Genomic DNA, 18,330 nt, shown 5'->3' with positions numbered 1-18,330 from the left:
TAACCAAAAGGTTGAATGACAAAAAAGACGAATGGACAAAAGGTCGAATAGACAAAAAGTTCGAATAGACAAAAAGTTCGAATAGACAAAAGGTCGAATGTACACAATTTATTTATATGGGCCCATGCATTAATTATGTCACGCTAAATCGAGCAAAAAATTACCCCCTCCCCCTATCGTGACGTTTTTCCTATACCTAATGCAATTAATTAATTTAGCTTTATTTAGGAGGCTTTCAGCCTTAGGCTGGTTCGCCTCCAAAATATACCTAATGCATTGCTTGTCACAAAATCTTAAACCCACCCCTCCTCCCCCTTTAGAGCGTGACATAATATATGCATCAACCCTTATTGAAATATCAGTGACATCCTGGGAGCAAATTTCCTCTAATTTCAGCAAATTCCATGGAAGCTATTTCGATTAAGAGAGAAATCAGTAAAGAAAGCATGTTAAATATACATTATTTCCGGAAAAAATCTAAATATAACTTACCGGGAAATGAACACAATGAACAACTATCATTAAATTAAAATAAATTTCGAATGGATACTGATGAAAACTTTTTAGGAGGGTTGTAAAGAGCAGTCAGACAAAACTTCCGGAAAAAGTTAGAAGAAACTTCCAGAGAAAACTGACAGACTCCTAACATCCAAGACGTTGAAATTTCCAGCCAAGTCGGAAGAAAATTTCAGCAGAAGTCGGTAGACATTTTCGGGGCATGTCAGCAGGACCTCTGGGGGAGTTTGGAAGAAGCTTTCATGATAAATCGATATAATTGGCCAACGTCAGTCAGAAGAAATTTCTAGACTTGAAAAACCGGAATTAACTTCCGGGAGAAGTTGCAGGACCTTTCCGGTGGAAGTCGTTAAAAACATCGTAATAAAACTGGAACAAGCTTTCATGGAAAGATAGAAGACAGTTGACGCAAACATTACAAGATAAAGAATAAATTTCCTTAAGAACCTTAAGATTCTTTTTGGGGAATAGTAAAAATAAACTATCAGGATAAATTGGTAGAATCTTCCAGAGAAAGTTAAAAAAACCTTCGAGTGATGTCTGAAGAATCTTTCAATGGAAATCAGCAGAAACTTTCGGAAGAACTTTGAAGAAACTCCTGCAGAAAGTCAGAAAAAATGAAGAAATTTGGGGAAAACAATCTGGAGATCAGATTACTACTGGATTAAAATTTTTAAATAAATTTGTAAATTTATTAAATACTTCAGGGAATTTAGTTGTACAGAAGCTCATACTTGATCTTCCTTTGGCTGAAATCATCCCATGGGGTGCTTATTATAATACTAAAAATTTGAGTTTCAAAATCTCTTCTATTAAGGGGGGAAGTACAATTAGAAGGCCTAAAATGAGGCCTATCTTTGAGAGTGGATTGCGAGTAGGGAAATAAATGAATGTTAGCGATTCTTCATGTATGTTATTAAGGATTTAATGATAAGTGAAGTCCATGATCACGTCTGAAACAAAAAAAAAACAGAACATTAAATTTGAAGGTACAGCGCACAACATGAATTAATTCATATGTAAAAATAATGTTTTTTTTTCACAAAAAAATTTGAAGTTGAAAAAAAAATTAGAAAACCCTATTTTTTTCGACTTTGTTTATAAAAAAAACATGTTATAACAAACAAATCTAAAAAATCTTTCTATTCGTGTTGTGGTGAATTAAATTATGAACATAAAACAGAAAACCGGAATCGATTTGAATGAAAACTCTGACCTGTACATTGCACGGCGATTTTGAAAACACTACTTTTCAGTAGAAGCATTTAAAGTTCAACTTTGACATGTTCAGCCATTTGACATGCACTCACTGAATTGCGTATAACTTTTTAAATAAATTCCGGACGGCTTTATGCTTTTAAAGGCTCATTCCCAGATACATATAGAGTAAATTAAGCCAACAAAATTTTTTTCGAAAAAAAAAATTCTAATTGTACTTCCCCCCTTAAAAGAAGAAAAAAATCCCTGCATTTCGATACATCTACACAAAATTGTCATCAGTGCAAAGGCTGTTCTCCATTTTGAATAAAAAGACAATTGTATATTTACCTCAAGGGTCTGCAGTGGAGGGTGATTTGAACTGCGCCAGTGATATTTTTTTTTTAATATCGACTATCTTCGATTTGTATGAAACTTTGCGCAATTGTTTGTTATAGGCAATAATTCACATGTTTTTCTTAAATTCGGCCATTTTGGATTTGAAAATTTTTCAAAATGTCATCCTTGAAATTTTTCAAAATATTGTTGCACGGAAACGGCATTTCTGATGAAGATGATGTCTGAGACAAAGTTGTAGAGAAAAGTTATTTCATTCTAAAAAAATATCAAATTTATCTTTTTATTTTTTTAAAGTAAACATTCGAAAAACATGTTTAAACTCAAAAAAATTAAAATGTCATTTTTAAGAAAGCTTATGAGAAATTAAAACTTATGAAATGTTCAAAACAATGGACACTTAAAAACTGACAAAAACCATTGAACTAGAACTTGTGGTAAAATTTTAGAACTTTTTGTCAGAACTGAAAATTAATTAAAAAGCCTCAAAAAGTTTTTGCAAAAAGTACTTGTTCTACGATTTTTTGTGAGTGTCCATAATTTGAAACATTTCATAGGATTGAATCTCTCAGAGCTTTTTTTTAATAAAATTTAAAAATCGAACAAGGACATTTTGAGATAGTTAAGTTCTAAACATTTCTTTTGAATTTTTACTTGAAATAACTACAAACTTTTTTTATTTTATTTTTCCAAGAAAAACATATTTCTCCACAGCTTTGTCCCAGACGACATCTGATCAGAAATGCCGTTTCCATGCTATATTTTTTTTTAAATAGTTCATAGACACAATTTGAATCATTGCCCATAACAATTATGCAAAGTTTCATGCAAATCGGAGTAGGTCGAGTTTTTCCGAATTATCATTTGGCGTGGACATGCTCTATACTTAATGATTGTCTTAATCCTTGAATATTATTCGGTCTCAGTGCAGAAGAGTTGCTGGCTTTTCTCCACCAAAAATTGATCCAACATTGACCCGATATATACCCAACATTGTATCGACATCAACCCGACATTGGGATGGCATTGAACTTCCTTAAATTTGCGTGTCATTGATCCGAAATCGGGTCAAAATGTCTGTTTAGGTTTTTTTTTGGCTTTCTTCCATACTCCACTGACGTATATCAATTGATAGTGAGTGACTCAATTGACAGTGACGATGAAGTTCATTTGAGAAAGTGGCTATTCTAATAAAACAAATGTTATGAAAGTACTTGAATTTAAATTGTAACAATAAGCGTTTAAGTAAAATTGTAAAACAGTCTACACTGATTGACGACAAATAAATAAATAAATAATGAGAATATTCGTTGCGCAGCTATTGAAAGGTTGTATTGGTTCATCATCAATCGAATGATATGAAATTAAGCAGCGCTGCATAAAGACAGAAACGTGCAAAAAATGGTCGACAAAAAATCGTTTCTTTCAGTCAAAATTCATATCACAAAAAAAAAATTATTTTTCTTTTGGTAGTTCAATTCATATATTTAAAGGAAAAAATGTTCGTGTATTCTTTTGGTTTGCCAAATCCGAACTGCCGTGCCTTCCGCTTAACCCCTTCCATTAAATTTCGCCAGTTAGATTTAAACTGCTGCTCGTTTTCCATGGATTTATAAGTTTTTTTGATATTCAGTTTGATCAAGGCCCAATACCGCTCGATAGGGCGAAGTTCTGGGCTGTTGGGAGGGTTGTGGTCTTTGGCTACCAAAACCACGTTGTTCGCATCGTACCACTCGATTGCCTTTTTCCCATAGTGGCAGCTCGCCAAGTCTGGCCAGAACAGCACAGGTCTATTGTGTTGATTTAGGAATGGTAGCAGCCGCTTTCCCAGGCACTCCTGGACGTAGATCTCTTGATTGATGGTTCCCGTAGTAATGAAAATGCCGCTTTTTATACCACAAGTGCATATGGCCTGCCAAATGAGATACGTTTTCGCGAACTTCGATAGTTTGATGGTTTTGAAAATTTCAGCCACCTTCCCTTTTCCTGATGCGGTATAAAACTCCTTTCCCGGAAGCTGCTTGATATCCGCATTCACATAAGTTTCGTCGTCCATGACGACACAGTCGAACTTTGTGAACAGATTCGTATACAGCTTTCGGGACTGCTGCTTAGCCGACGTGTTTTGTTTGTAATCTCGGTTCGCCACCTTCACCTTCTTAAACATGGACAACCTGGCTCGTTTCTAGGCCCGCTGCACAATAGTATGGGAGACATTGAGCTTGCCAGCGACGTCACGGATGGAGAGGTTAGGATTCCGCTTATATTTCACCGTCACCTTCTTCGTTGTCGCTGCCACGTCTAGGTTACGATTACCGCCACTTTCAGGCTTCCTGGTGGTCGACAGACGCTCCCCGAACACTTTTAAAACGTTTGTCACGGTCAATTTGGCCACATCCAGCAATGTTGCCAACTTGGCGTGTGAGAACGTTGGTTTATCTAGCTGCGCGAGCAGAATTTTGACGAGCTGCTCCTCTTGCTTGGACGTCATTTTGAAAACTGGAGACCACACGGTGAAAACTTATCATAGCAACCATTGTATATACACTCAACTTCCAAATGCAGCATTTCAGGTTTTTTGTATGCATTTTTAACAGAAATACACCAATTTGAAGATGACCAATTTTTGCGCTCCCCAGACTTTATTACCATAAATCATTTATGATTGAAAAACTCATGTAGTTGTAGGTTTCTTAAAATCAGTACAGTACCGTAGTGAGAGGGAGGCCCCAGCCATGTGAACAAATTAAAGAAATGTTGAATCAGATACATTAATTCAATAGTAACACCACTAAACAATGTACACACCAAAAACTTTATTCGAAACAATCGATTCAGAAACAAATGCAACAGTTTCATTTCAAAATAAAAGGAAGCACTCCCAGACAACTTGTTTGTTCGTTTGTTTATCGTCCAGTAGCGTAAGATAAAACAACTTTGAAAATTACCACCACCGGTTAAAGAATGGGTAAAAATATCATAAATATTACAGATTTAAAATAATTTTAACTACATAATCTATACAACTTTTAAAACTATCTAATTCATTCGGGACCAAAAATTGATTCCGATGAATAGCGCTTTACTATATGGGCGGTAATGAGTTGTAGTTTACCACACCTCGAACGAACAGTGAATTGGCATAACATGCGGTGTTGTTAGCTGGTTTCACTAGTTTCTGCAAGCGATGACCTCGAGCTAGGAGGAGTCAATTGTGAAGTATAGCTGGGCACTGTGTTGTTAGCAGGTTTCGCAGGAAGATGCAGGAGCGAAGTGCGTAGAAGTTTTGTAACAGACATCCAATGAGGTTCTGTTGTAAGTAACTCACATGGTCGTAACGGCTCAATCCATAGACATATTTCACACAGCAGTTTAGTGCCACACGTAACCGATCGAAGGAGCTTGCACTAAGACGGATATGAAGAACAACGCCGATCTGTAACAGAAAACCTGCTAGAAAGTAGACGACCCAAATTCAAAGCGGTACAAACGGAACGATACGATACCCAAAATCGCCACTTTCAGGGGGAATATGTTACGTATGGCTTTAACGGATTCTGGTACTCAGAGATGAGACGGAATCAGGCTAGGTTGTAGTAGTTTATACCGAACCCTTTCTAACCCGGACCAACGTTGACCAAAAACCCTGAATCGAAATCAACAAATCCGCTTAAGCGCCAACACATACAAAAATGTGATGCGGAAATGCGTGTTTAAGTTTGCCAAGCTAGCTCACTCAGGGCGGGTCTAACGTACGCGATCAAACTCATGCAATCAACGTGTGTCAAAAAAGAGATTAATTCACTAAAAGCATTCAATCAGGTTCATTTAACCATGTATATTTACGGGATCAAAGGTTGAGATTGAATTTGCAGGTTGGTTCTCGCTCACAAAGAGAAACTAAGTGTGGGCAAAGAATACAATTTTGGAAGCTACGTTTTTCAGGTTATTATTTGATACATGAGTTTAACTTAAAACTAAAGCGCTCTAACCTTTTCTTTCGATGGCAACCCGGGTTACTTGCTGCTGCTGATGCACGTGGAGGTGATCGAGGTCGGCGGAATGCCAACGCCGTTGTTGCCAATCGCCAATCGGAGTGACGATTCGTTCGCTGAAGCGGACGGCCGGAAGCCGCGTGGGTAGCGTTGTTCGACTGCGGGATCGCTACAGTTCGATCGACGGCCTATTGCTATCGGCCGGGGGCCACAGCGTGCTCTTCGATGTGCTACGAAGTCACGGCGGTGTGAGTCGAGCCTCTCGCGGATCCCGTTGGCTACCCGTGCCGACGAGTGGTGCCGACAAAGGTTCGGAAACGTAGGCGGCAGAGCGTGAAACGATCACGGTTTACTAGCGGTCGAGGGCCGCGGCGTGGCTTGCGTAGTGCTGCAGAAAGCAGAGAGCACTTCTTCGGTGGGTGACCACCGAACGACGGAAAGCACTAGAGGGCGTGATCCGAAAACGCACTGCACACCGAGATACTTTGGTGTAAGATGGCTGCTGTGTGCTTGTGTCGACCACGAGGTGGAACGTCGATGACGCCGATAGTTTTCGGTCCCCACTGAGAACCTTCTTTCGAAGGATTGACCTTCGAAACGTTATTAACCTAATTAATTTCTTGCCACACACTTCACTGAATTAACTAATTACCTGGTATGATTCACCGAATCGATAATCTCGGTGATACACTAGCACTATAAATTTAACTATTTGTCTGATGGTGATATCTATCACCCAAAACACTACATTAGAATTTTTATTATTTAATTCGATTAGAAAATCACTTACTTTTCAAAGTACCGATCTCCCGCACTTGACAGTGCCTTAGCACTCACTGCTCGGTAACTTTATAATTTACGGTTTAGCTTTAAATCTTCTAACTGTCTAGCTCGATAGCCAACTTGCAGATGATCTCACCACGCGCAGAGTCGTGTTTATATACCCTCTGCATTTTACACGCGGCCGATTCTGATTGGCTGCTTTTGTTGCATAATCTTTTCTTATCAATCTGTAGATTGCATGGTATGAGAGGGAGACAGCTGATGTCTCAATACATCAAGAACACGAACGCTTCGCGATGGGTTTGGTTGTTGTCCGCGCTAGAAATATCGATAATGGGGTGTTACGAATGATCGTAACACCAATATCAAACTAGCCTCATTATGAAGCGTCTCCGCTATGCTGTCAGTCTGATGATAGCTAGCGGAGGCGTTACAGATCAAATGTGGTTGGATCAAGAACTTGAAGAGCTTCAATCGCTGGAGCACGGTGGAGGTACAGCAGTAAAGTGTACGAAAACAAGCATAGATTTTTCCGCACTGTTGCATTATCAGGCCATCCCACTGCAGATCGCTTTGGAAGATGAACCCTAGGTTGCTCAAACTTTCCATCACAATTCCATGTAGCCGCTAGCTTTGTGATGAACATCGTCTTACTATTAGCTGGATTCACTTGATGGTAGTTTCACCGCGACCAATCCGCAACTCGTTCGAGATCTGAATTCACCATCCTGACTAGCTCACGAGCACACGGGCCGAAACGGCTGATGTTAAGTTCTACATCATCAGCAAAAATCTGAATAGTGCAGAACTTCAGCACTGTCGGTAGAAAAAGTAGAGAACGAAGCCTTGAGGTATGACAGACGGCACCTCGGCGCTGCTGGAGCAGCGATCACCACAGAATACCATCTGTCTTCTCCACGAAGGTACGACTCCATCAAGATAACAGCAGCATAGGAAAGTTTGAACTATACTTCCAGTTTGAACAATAATTTGCTATGAGGGATATTATCAAAAGCCTTGGAAAAGTCCAATACAGGTATATCTCGATTTAACGTAACTGTCACTTTTGACCGTGATCGTCGATATCTCTCAAATGACAATTCAATCTTATAAATCAACATTACCAATAGATGGAGGTTTGTCTTGACTTTCCGATGGAATCATTACTTTGCTTGATTTAGTGATCGTTTGCGAGCAATCGGCGATGGAAATCAAAAGTGACAGTTTCGTTATATCGAGGTATACCTCTAGTAGTAGTATTTACACCAGCGCCTTTTTTATCAACGATGGTTCCTAAGTCGCCGTGTACTCGAAGAACTACGGTTTTGATATTCTGGACTCCACGGAAACCGGCCTCACAGTCAGGCAGCAGGTTGTTACCTTGGTTATACGAGAACATTTTCTGTTCGCGAAGTTGGCTAGAAATGTTCGATTCACCTCGCCCAGTTCGAGCTTACTTGGAGACGACGATTTAGTCTTGCCGACTTCAAGACTTTTTACCCGTTTCCAAAGGGTTTTTTGCAGAGTTCTGCTGTCTTAGAAACAGTCCATGCACTGCTGTTTGGCTTGAGTAATTTTTGTGTTAGCGCGGTTTTTCAGCACCTTTTACCGCTGTTGCTTAACGTCCTTCAATTGTGTTGTAGATTGCAACCAGTCTTTGTACGTCAATTCCCGTTCGAGCAGGGACTGACGTACACTATCAGAGAACCATGGGTTATGCCAACGGCGTTGGTACTATCTCGAAGAGGACTGCACGAATCATGGGTACAGTTTTGACATGTGCATTGAAGAATTCCAGAATTTCGGTTTTACGATCTCGAAAAAGTGGTTCCAGGGAATGGACAGTAATACGACATAGTCGCGATAGATGTACGGAGGGCCGTGATGTGTCGAAATCTACTGACGCAAAGTAAACTGGAAAACTGACATGATTGTGCCGCATAACCTTCTCGGTGCTGTTTGTTAGGAAGAGATCAAGTTGTGAACATCCGCCACCATGGAAAAATGTAGGTTCTTCGCTAACGGATGACAACGAATGACGACAGAGCATCGATTCAAATTGCATGCGCTTGCAACTAGGACGGAGCCTGTCATTGTTGAAGATTTTTTTTTTTCATATCGCACAGCGAAATCCACCAACTTTTCTGCCAAAAAAGATGAGCAATCGTTTTCGGGAGGGTTGTAGATGGTCATCAGCAGAATCTTGTAGCCGTCCACTCGAAACTCCAATGCCAAACATTCAGTTTTGCCCGTCGATTCTGCTGTGAGCACCGTGCCGAAAACCTTCGAGCAGGCCAGATGTTCACTGTAGTAAACAGCAATTCCTCCATCGTGCCAATACGCCCTGTCATTCCTTACAACGAAATAGCCGGAGATGCCGATGCTGCAATCACTGTTCTTCGAAATTAGCCATGGTTCGGTGAAACAGCCCATTGGAGCCCGACAAGACGTTCCGAACTTCATCGAGATTATTGTGATTCTGTACATTCCTGTGGCAGATATTAAGCTTTCCAGCGAAAAGAACAGCATTCAGCACTGCTCCCGGCATATTCAAAGAGATGTGGTTGTGTGCATTTTTTTTTGAGGGCTGCATTTTTACGGAAGAGAATAAAACAAATATCTGTGACATACCATCTTCAACACAAAAATAGAAAAACTGAGACACTTAGGGGTTTCGATCTAATTTCCGTCATACTAAGCACAACGTGCGCTTTAATTCTCTTGTATTAACGATTTTAAACAAAAAATGGAATATTTCTATCAAAGATTACTTCTAAATTTATTTAGCTTTCCAAACGTACCGTTAGATTTGATAAAAAGTCACAAATTGTTGAGATATTGTTTAAAATCAAATACTGCTTCTTGATTCTAAATTCGTTCTACGAATTTTATTCCGTCCAAACGCATTTAAACGCCATTAGATTTTCTTCGTCCTACGGATAAACTTAGAAAAAGGGGATTCGCTAGGAGCGCTTCTTTTGTTTCGAGAACAATGTGCGTAAATATTCATACAATGCGCTCTAATAGGATTTATGTTGTAGCTAATGAACTAACGCATCGGAACAAACCTTTTATTGATTTGTGCACCGTGAAATCATTGATATTATTGATCTTTTCTGATCGATATAACGGAAATGGGCGATTACCACGAATTAGTGCTCTACCCTATGCACGGACACAACTTGAAAAGTGATAGAAAAACTTAGTTCCAGCTCATCCTCAGACTGTATCCTCAGCTGCAGACTTCACATGGACGACTCCTTGTTTGGTGTACACTGATGCCAGCTTGCCCGCCTTCTTCAGGTGTAGTACAGCCGACTTCAGCTTGCGCGTTTCGTCAGGCTTTCGTTGATGTATACTCGGCGATCAGAATCCAAACCGATGTGCTTCAGCTTGAGGCCTTGCTTTCGTAAATAAGCACTATAGAACTCGTCCCGTGTTGTCTTCAGACAAACTCGGCAACGATAATGCCGTCACACTTACTCGTTCTTGACACAAACTCGTGTTAACGTATGAGTAGATGAACCATATTTTCTACCTGTACACATACGAATAAATCAATCAGTGAAATCAGTGTTCAGAAAATCATTCTCCAATCTAACTCATCCATGATAGAATAAACTCGCGTGCGAATCTGGCAAACAGTGTTGGGAAAATATAAAAAAATCAAATCTCACCAACGTCCAAGATCACGCTTGATTTTCGTAGACAAAAATCAACAAGCAAATAACTGCGGTTGATTTTTCAAGCTGTGATATCGCAGCTCGGAATATCAAGCTAACAAAACTCACCAGCTGCAAATCTCAAAAAACTGTGGTGAGATTGAGTATCATGATTTTTGCTTTACAACCAAATGCAATCGAAACTTCCATAACGGCTGGCAGCAGTCACTTCGTGTTTGCCATCGGTGAAGAGTAAAAAGAGGTAACAAACTTTACTTTCTCTTTAGAAGAAAACGATGTGCAACTCTCAGCTTGATTTTTGCACGTTCTAAATAGTCTCGCAATATCAAAAGAGCTTGTAAAATCAATATCAAGCATGATATTTTGTTCCAATATCACGCGTGATATTGCGAGCGCATGAGAACGGAAAAATATTAATTGATTTCTGATTTTGCCAACACTGCTGGCAAATAAAATGCACGCTTGAGAATCTCATGCATTTTAACGCACTCACAATCACAACGCTAAAAAATCATTCGAGATTAAAACTAAAAAAAACCATTCAAACGTCAATTGATAGCATGCTTATGCATGTTGTGTTAGTTTTCCATCCAATAATGCAAAAAACAACGAATAACGAAAACATATAATTCGAACCCAAACAGCGCCGATGATGAGTGGTAAGCGTGACTACCTCTCATCCCGGGTTCAATCCCAGTCAGACATTCTGGGACTGCAACTTGGGATCTTTTTAAACTTGCAAAAATCTTCGATATGCTGGTCATGAAAAAAAAACAAGTTAGCATTAAAAGGAGGCATCCTGATTCTGGAACATTAAAAATTTCAAAGATTCTGAAGACAAGCAACAACCTCTGCCATTTCTTGCATTTTTTTTAAGTCCGGCATCTTGCTATCTTGAAAATCAAGAGTTTTTAATTTTAGAGACACATCTTTTAAAGTATAGAGAATTACTTTTCAAAAAGTGTCTTCGCAGCCTGGGTAACTTTTTCGAGGAAAATTGAGTGGTGCAATTTGCGAAATAGAAGTGATGCACTTGAGCAATAAGGAGCTGTTCATAAGCTACGTAGACAGTTTAGGAGGGGGGGTTGAGAATTAACCACGGAACATACAAATTTAAAATAAATGTATGGACAGTTATCCATGCAGGGGAGAGGGGTCAAGAATCCTAAAAAAAACCGTCTACGTAGTTAATTAACAGCCCCTTATATAAAATGAATTAAGTATTGGACACTTACATTAACTTTGAGATGTGCATGAACAAAAATCTCAAAAATATGTTCGCTTTATCGCTTGTAGTTCTGTAGAAAAACGAGGAAGAAAAGATTAATTTCACACAATTCTATTATGTGCACATAATTATGTGAAATTAATTATTGGATGAAAACCCGATTAAATGTCGATTAAAAAAAAAACAACCACATCTATTGAACCGTATGTCCTTTATTTGTATAATGCACCTGATCAAGATAGAAACATTCCATGCTGAGATTGGAAGTGAATTTATGTACAAGTATGTTTTCGATCAGTGTGTCTAGAGGCCAGAGTACTCAAATTAATCGATACAATTGTATATATATATTTATACATGCAGCCAATAAGACTGATCTCAATCAACACCAGCTTTCAATTGCTCCGGAAGGCTGTAATTTGCATACATATATGAAAATCTAATTTTCAATTCATGTTCTCTACCTTCTTTCCATTCTGAACCGCTGCCTGGATGACTTTCCTCCACTTTCTACAAGAGCAGAGAATATTTTATTACCAGTCATCATTTTCGGCTCCCTCGGTGGCCTGACACTTTTAATCATCATCATCGTGGTAGCAATGTGCTTCTGGGGCAGAAAGAACAAAAAGAAGCTTCCACCGGCGGATGTGATACCGAAGGTAAGTCCGTCTGCTCGATACTTGTATGCTTATGCAGGGAAATTTTATTTTATCCTCTCTAGAGTGGAATTTAATTTCCTTCCTCTACCGCTTTACCTCCATTCAAATGATCTATCGCTTTTTTATTTTGCAAACGTTGACAAAAATTCTACAGCAGCACATTTCCGAAAAGGATGGCAAAGAGTTGGACCGTCGAACGTCGAACGTTAGTGACCTGAAAATAGATCGTGATAATGAATTTATGGAAACCAGCCTCGGTCCAGACGGGTTGACCACTCAAGTGAATGTGGTCCTCGGTTCGAGCACAACAATTGCCAATCACACCAAAAGCGGTTCAGCACCGGGCGAGGTCACAGGACAGACTTTGAAAATATCGAACGACTACCGGTAAGATGCAAAAATGTCGAAAATTGGTTTCAATTACTTACTTTTGCTGTGTTCTCGTTTGTCCAGATACTCCGGTGATTTTTCCGACAGCCTGTGTCAGCTTCCAGGTACGGGATCTGGAAAAAATAGCAACGGATACGTGCCATACGTGGATTATACCCGTGACTATAGCCCACCTGCAACACATCTGATGCAATTCCGAACGAGCACCAGTAGCAGTAATATCAGTAATAGTTTAAGTAGCCACAACCACGTCAGTAGTAACAACAGTGGTCCGATGACTCTAGGTCGTCATCGAAAATCCGAATTGAGACACGATAATGGATTACCAAGCATCCAAGGAAGTCTTAGCTCGTTGCCAAATGGGATAATTAGTAAGTACCAATAGTGCATTCAACACAATTTAGCCTAAATATAAACAAATCCGAACAAACTTCACCGTTGTCTTATCCATGCCCACTGCTGAATCGTGAAAACTTGCATAAACTATTATTTTAAAACTACAAAATTTACAACTTCCCGGCTAATACTCGTACAGGCTTTTTTTTTCCGAAGTATCCCCAGATTGCCTACGGAAGAGGGCAAAAGGGGAACAGACTAACTTTCCTCGCCAGGACAGTTTTAATAGATTTCTGTTTACTTAAACTTTATCCCGTTGCATTGCGCTGCACCGGCGGGGGTACAGTTTCGTCGTACCTCAGCTGAAGACTCCAGTATATGCAAGAAGAAAAGAAAGAGCAGAACGTATACAGCTGCTGTGAGTGATAGTATTGAAACGAATAAAAGTTTGACTGTTAAAGTTTGAACCAACATTGACCCAAGGATGAAAATCCGGTTGGCCCGTGTCCAAGTGGAAGTTTAAGTAAAATATCTAGTGCAGTGATGAAGATTTACTTGTTTTAATATACATATTTTCCTCCACGGTCAATTGCCAGAAGCAGGAAGGTTCGGTAACGATTGAGGAAAAACGAAGTGTTGTTTAAGCATTGATCTTACAATCAACGGTGAGCAACTGAAAGAGATAATTTACGAAACTCCTGCTTACTGCAAACAACTTTTGATTACCTTTTTGATCTTGATTTTGATTATGATATAATTTTATCTTTCATTTATGGTGCCCAACTATAAGGGCAGTGCACTGTGATCAGAATCGACAATTTAACAGGGGAAAATATGCGTAGTTTTAATTAATTTAAGAGTTTTAAGTATTTAAGTATTTCGCGGGCCTGATGTGCTGTCGCAAAAATTGTGGAATTCATTGTAACCTTTCCGTCCCGGATTATTTTGCTGCTCATTTGGCTCACAATTGTTTACCGGTTCAAACCATACACCCTGCAAATAATCGAGAAATGATCTCAATTCCATAAGTCATACCGAATTTACAAGGAAATTCCCTGAGGTCTGCCCAATGTAAGACATTATCCTTTTTTTCAAAATGAACATAGCATTTTTCGTTGTCAAATCATAAACGAATCGTATATATGCGAGTAATTGCCATATATACCGGATATTCTAGGATCTCCAAATCGTCCTGGATTTCAGTTGATTTGTTCTACTATATCAACCAATACTGCAATAATGTCTGTAGTATCGAACTATCTCCAAACAGATTCAAAGTATCTATGTGGATTATACCTGACCTATTGCTACGTATACACGATGTTATAGGTTCTGAAATAATTCTAGAGATCAGATTATTTTTCTACTAGATCACCTAAGACTAATTCAATATCTGCAGTATCGAAATATACCCAAACAAATGTGCAGTGTCTATGTGGATCATGCCAACCTATTTCCGAGTATGCCAAATGTTCTAGGATTACCAAATCGATATTTCGATACTACAGATATTATTCTAGTATTTGTTGATCTAGTAAAACAAATCATCGGAACTTCAGGACGATTTGGAGAACCTAGATCATCTGGTATACGTGGAAACATTATCCATATAGACACTACGAATCTGTTTGGACATATTTCGATCCTACCGACTTTATCCCAGTCATGGTTGATCTAGTAAAATAAATCATCTGAACTCCAGAACTATTTGGAGAACTAAAAACAACTGGTATACATGACAATAGTTCATGCATTATCTACATAGACACTGTGCATCTGTCTGAAAATATTTCGATGCTAAAGACATTGTCCCAATCTCGGTTGATCTAGTAGATCAAATTATCTGAACTCAAGTACGATTTGAAGAACCTTGAACATCTGGAATACTCGGAAATAGATCATGCATGATCCACGTAGACACTTTGAATCTGATAGGACATTTTTCGATACTACATACATTAATGCAGTTTTGGTTGATCTAGTAGAACAAATCAACTGATGTCCTTGACGATTTTAAAAACCTGTAATTTCCGGTATACATTGCGGATCAAATTTAGAGAACCTTGTAACAGCCCTGGAAATTATGTATATGGTCCTCATTTATATATAATTCCAAAATCAGACTTTTTATTTGAGTATATAGGGTGTGGCACTACATACTCCTCTGTAGAATTTATTGCATATTAATCTTGATAATGTGGGAAATCCTCGGCTCGAAGGATCCCAGCTCTTCGAAGAGGAATACCAAAGGTATGGATAGGGGTTATGAAATGCTCGACTTGCAGGGATTATCTCATTGTGAGCCTTGGGAAAGGCTGATTGTTTTCGGCTTGTAACGGAAAAGGAGAATGCGTATTTGTTTAGTTTAAACTTTGTATTTGATGATCCGTTCGATGCAATGGTTGGTACACGTGTGTGCGCTTTGCGCGAAAGGTGGCTACTTTTATATGATAAATTCTTCTTCTTCTCCTCCTCTTTTGCTATCGTGGCTGCTGTGCTAAGCTATGAAATCCTTCTAGTGGGAGGAGCCAAAGCTTGCGTCAACACTTATTTTTCACTTTCGGTTGTGCGTGTGTGCAGTGGAAAAGAGTTGAAGTTAGTGGGGTGAACGATTACCCGTGGTCGGCTCGGGGTTAATGGAAGGGACATTGCTAAATAATATGAGGCGGAGAACGGGGATCAATCTAATCAGCACTAAAAAGAATGAAACTCCAGGAATGAATACAAGAAAATCACACAAAACGTTCGCCTCGTGTGCGAACAATACACTTTTTCGGATGTTTCTAATCGTCCAAAGGACTGTTTTCCATGTTTATGTAACGTCCATTCTTATATCACAGTTCCAAGTGTCTTCGAAAAAATTGCGGAATTTTATGGATTGACCACTTTCGCAGATGTTTGGATCTTGCAGAGCACCATTATCAAGGCCATCTGGGACCATGTTTGTGTCACGACCCCAAATTCACTCTTATAGCACAGTTTTAAGTGTTAAGTGTAAATCACAGTTCCAAGCGACACATCTAAATCTCGATTTGAAATGGTCGAAGAATTTCACACTAGCGGAAAATCCTACGAAAAATCTTTTTTCCATCTCGTGCATCTAACCTACCTACTCGCTTCGTTCTCCACCTTTTTGCAGGAAATTTTCAAAATCACAAGCGCGAGTGCAGCTCACAACAGCAAATCAAAAACTTTTTTGCATCTTAGATAGAGCCACCCCCTCGGTCCCAAGTGTTTTAGAAAAACACACGGAGCTCCAGGATCAGTTTCATGGATTGCCACTTTTACTGATGTGCCGGGTCTTCCAGAGGACAATCACGTGGCCATCAGATTCATTTTGATGTGACGACTTCAAATCCATTATTATATCACAGTTTCGTGTTTTCGAAAAAACCCACGGAGCTCTAGGATCAGTTTTATGGATTGACCCCTTTAACGGTTGTTCCGGGTCTTCAGAAAGACCACTTCCGTGGCCATCCACGTCCATATTTATGAAAAGACCCCAAATGCGTTCTTATATCACAGTTCCAAGTGTATTTGAAAAAAAAAACATGGATTAAATTCATGAACTGACCACTTTTACGGATATTCCGGATCTTCCGGAAGACCCCTTTTGTGGCCAAGCGGGTTTATGTTTATGTCATGACTTTAAATTCATGATAACAGTTCCTAGTGTTTACGAGAAAACTACGGAGCTCTAGGATCATTTTCATGGATTGACCACTTTTACGGGTGTTCCAGATCTTCCGGAGGACCGTTCCGTTGTCAGCATTGTTTGTATATAAAAACCATGACTATTTTCTGGCTAATTATGCACATAAGTGTTCAGTAATCAATATCGTAGTTTATAAGCCACATCCCATACACACATCTTTAAAAAAAGTGCAACGACTCTTTTCGGCAATTTTAAAAGTAGACGACCATATGTTCAACTTATTTACAATCAAAGTAATCCGTAGACCCTAAAAATTTTAGTAGGGTAGGTGTTCCAGTAATAATAGGGTACCTATAGATGCGGTACGGGGGTTGTCCGGGAATAATAGGGCAAATCGGATACGATTATTTTTCACAATAGCTCTCCTAAAATAAAGCAGATTTGCATATTTCACACTTAAAATTAGCCCAAAAATGACGGCAACCAATTTATTTTCCTTACGATTTTGACTCCTTTGCAGCTATTGTTGCGATAGTGTTCCTATAATAGTGGAATTTATAAGAAACCAATGTTTTCCACTATTCTAGGAACCGAAGTTACCACAACTACTGGAGCAGTGTTCTTATTAATGGGGGAAGAGTTTTTGAAGAAGGTAACAAGCTAATCACAATTTAACATTTTCATAATAAATAAGTGATTGAAAGCTATAGATTGGCGTTTAAATTTTTTATGCATATTGTTTATTTATTTTTAATACATAAATTGTCTTAGTACCTCCACTACTTTTTTTTTGTCTTCATTATAGAGATTTTTAGCCATATGGCTAGTTCATCTCTTTGCCTCCACTACTGGCTCACCCACTCTAATAACATTTATTAAAAATGGCTAAGTTATGTCATTACAAACTTGCCGCTACACGGATTTCGGAGGTTTATTGTTCAAAGTGTCAAATAATGGTAAATGTTCTTATGACCATTTTTTAATCATAAAGTTCAACGTGGCCGTGGCGTAAAATTGAGCATTTTTGGATTATTTTTATCTAGTGACAACCTAGGTTTTAGTCTTCAGCAAAGTTGTTCAGAACACCAAGGGCGTCTGGAAGATGGTCGGTATAGTTCAGAATTATCTCACTATATTTTTTTTTATATTGTTTTATCTCGTGATCGCGATTGCCTAAAAACTTCGAGTTTTGAGCAAAGCTGTTCAAAAGACCAAAGGCGTTCAGAAGGTGGACAGCTTAGTTCGGAATTTTATGAATACCTGGTGCTAGTGTTCATGAAAAATTTAACATTTCTTTAATTATGTTATCTCGAGTGTTCATCAAAGTTGTTTAGAAGATCAAGGGCGTCCGGAAGATGGCTAGTATTGTTCGGAATTATGTCACTACGTGTCGCCAGTGTGTATGCAACATTGAGCAGTTTTGTAATTATTTTATCTCGTGATCCCGACAACCTAGGAAGTTCGAGTATTCAGCAATGTTGTTCAGAGGGCCATGGCTGAGTGGATAATGCATAGTTCGTTTCGGAATTAT

At 38.9% G+C, this 18,330-nt stretch overlaps 1 protein-coding gene across 1 annotated transcript in view; it reads left to right on the top strand.

Moving 5' to 3' along the window:
* The window catches only part of LOC135708880 (irregular chiasm C-roughest protein-like), a 417,033-nt gene that overhangs the window by 392,656 nt on the left and 6,047 nt on the right, over positions 1-18,330 (top strand). The window contains exons 7-9 of the mRNA XM_065231050.1: positions 12,282-12,418; positions 12,573-12,805; positions 12,872-13,179. Of these exons, the coding sequence (XP_065087122.1) occupies positions 12,282-12,418; positions 12,573-12,805; positions 12,872-13,179 (678 nt within the window). The remainder of the gene's footprint in view (positions 1-12,281; positions 12,419-12,572; positions 12,806-12,871; positions 13,180-18,330) is intronic.

This window comes from Ochlerotatus camptorhynchus, unplaced genomic scaffold, assembly GCF_037179485.1.
Source record: "Ochlerotatus camptorhynchus isolate MF236.1 unplaced genomic scaffold, CSIRO-AGI_Acam_v1.1 ptg000338l, whole genome shotgun sequence".
Lineage (NCBI taxonomy): Eukaryota > Metazoa > Arthropoda > Insecta > Diptera > Culicidae > Ochlerotatus > Ochlerotatus camptorhynchus.
This window is presented reverse-complemented; position numbering and strand designations above follow the sequence as displayed.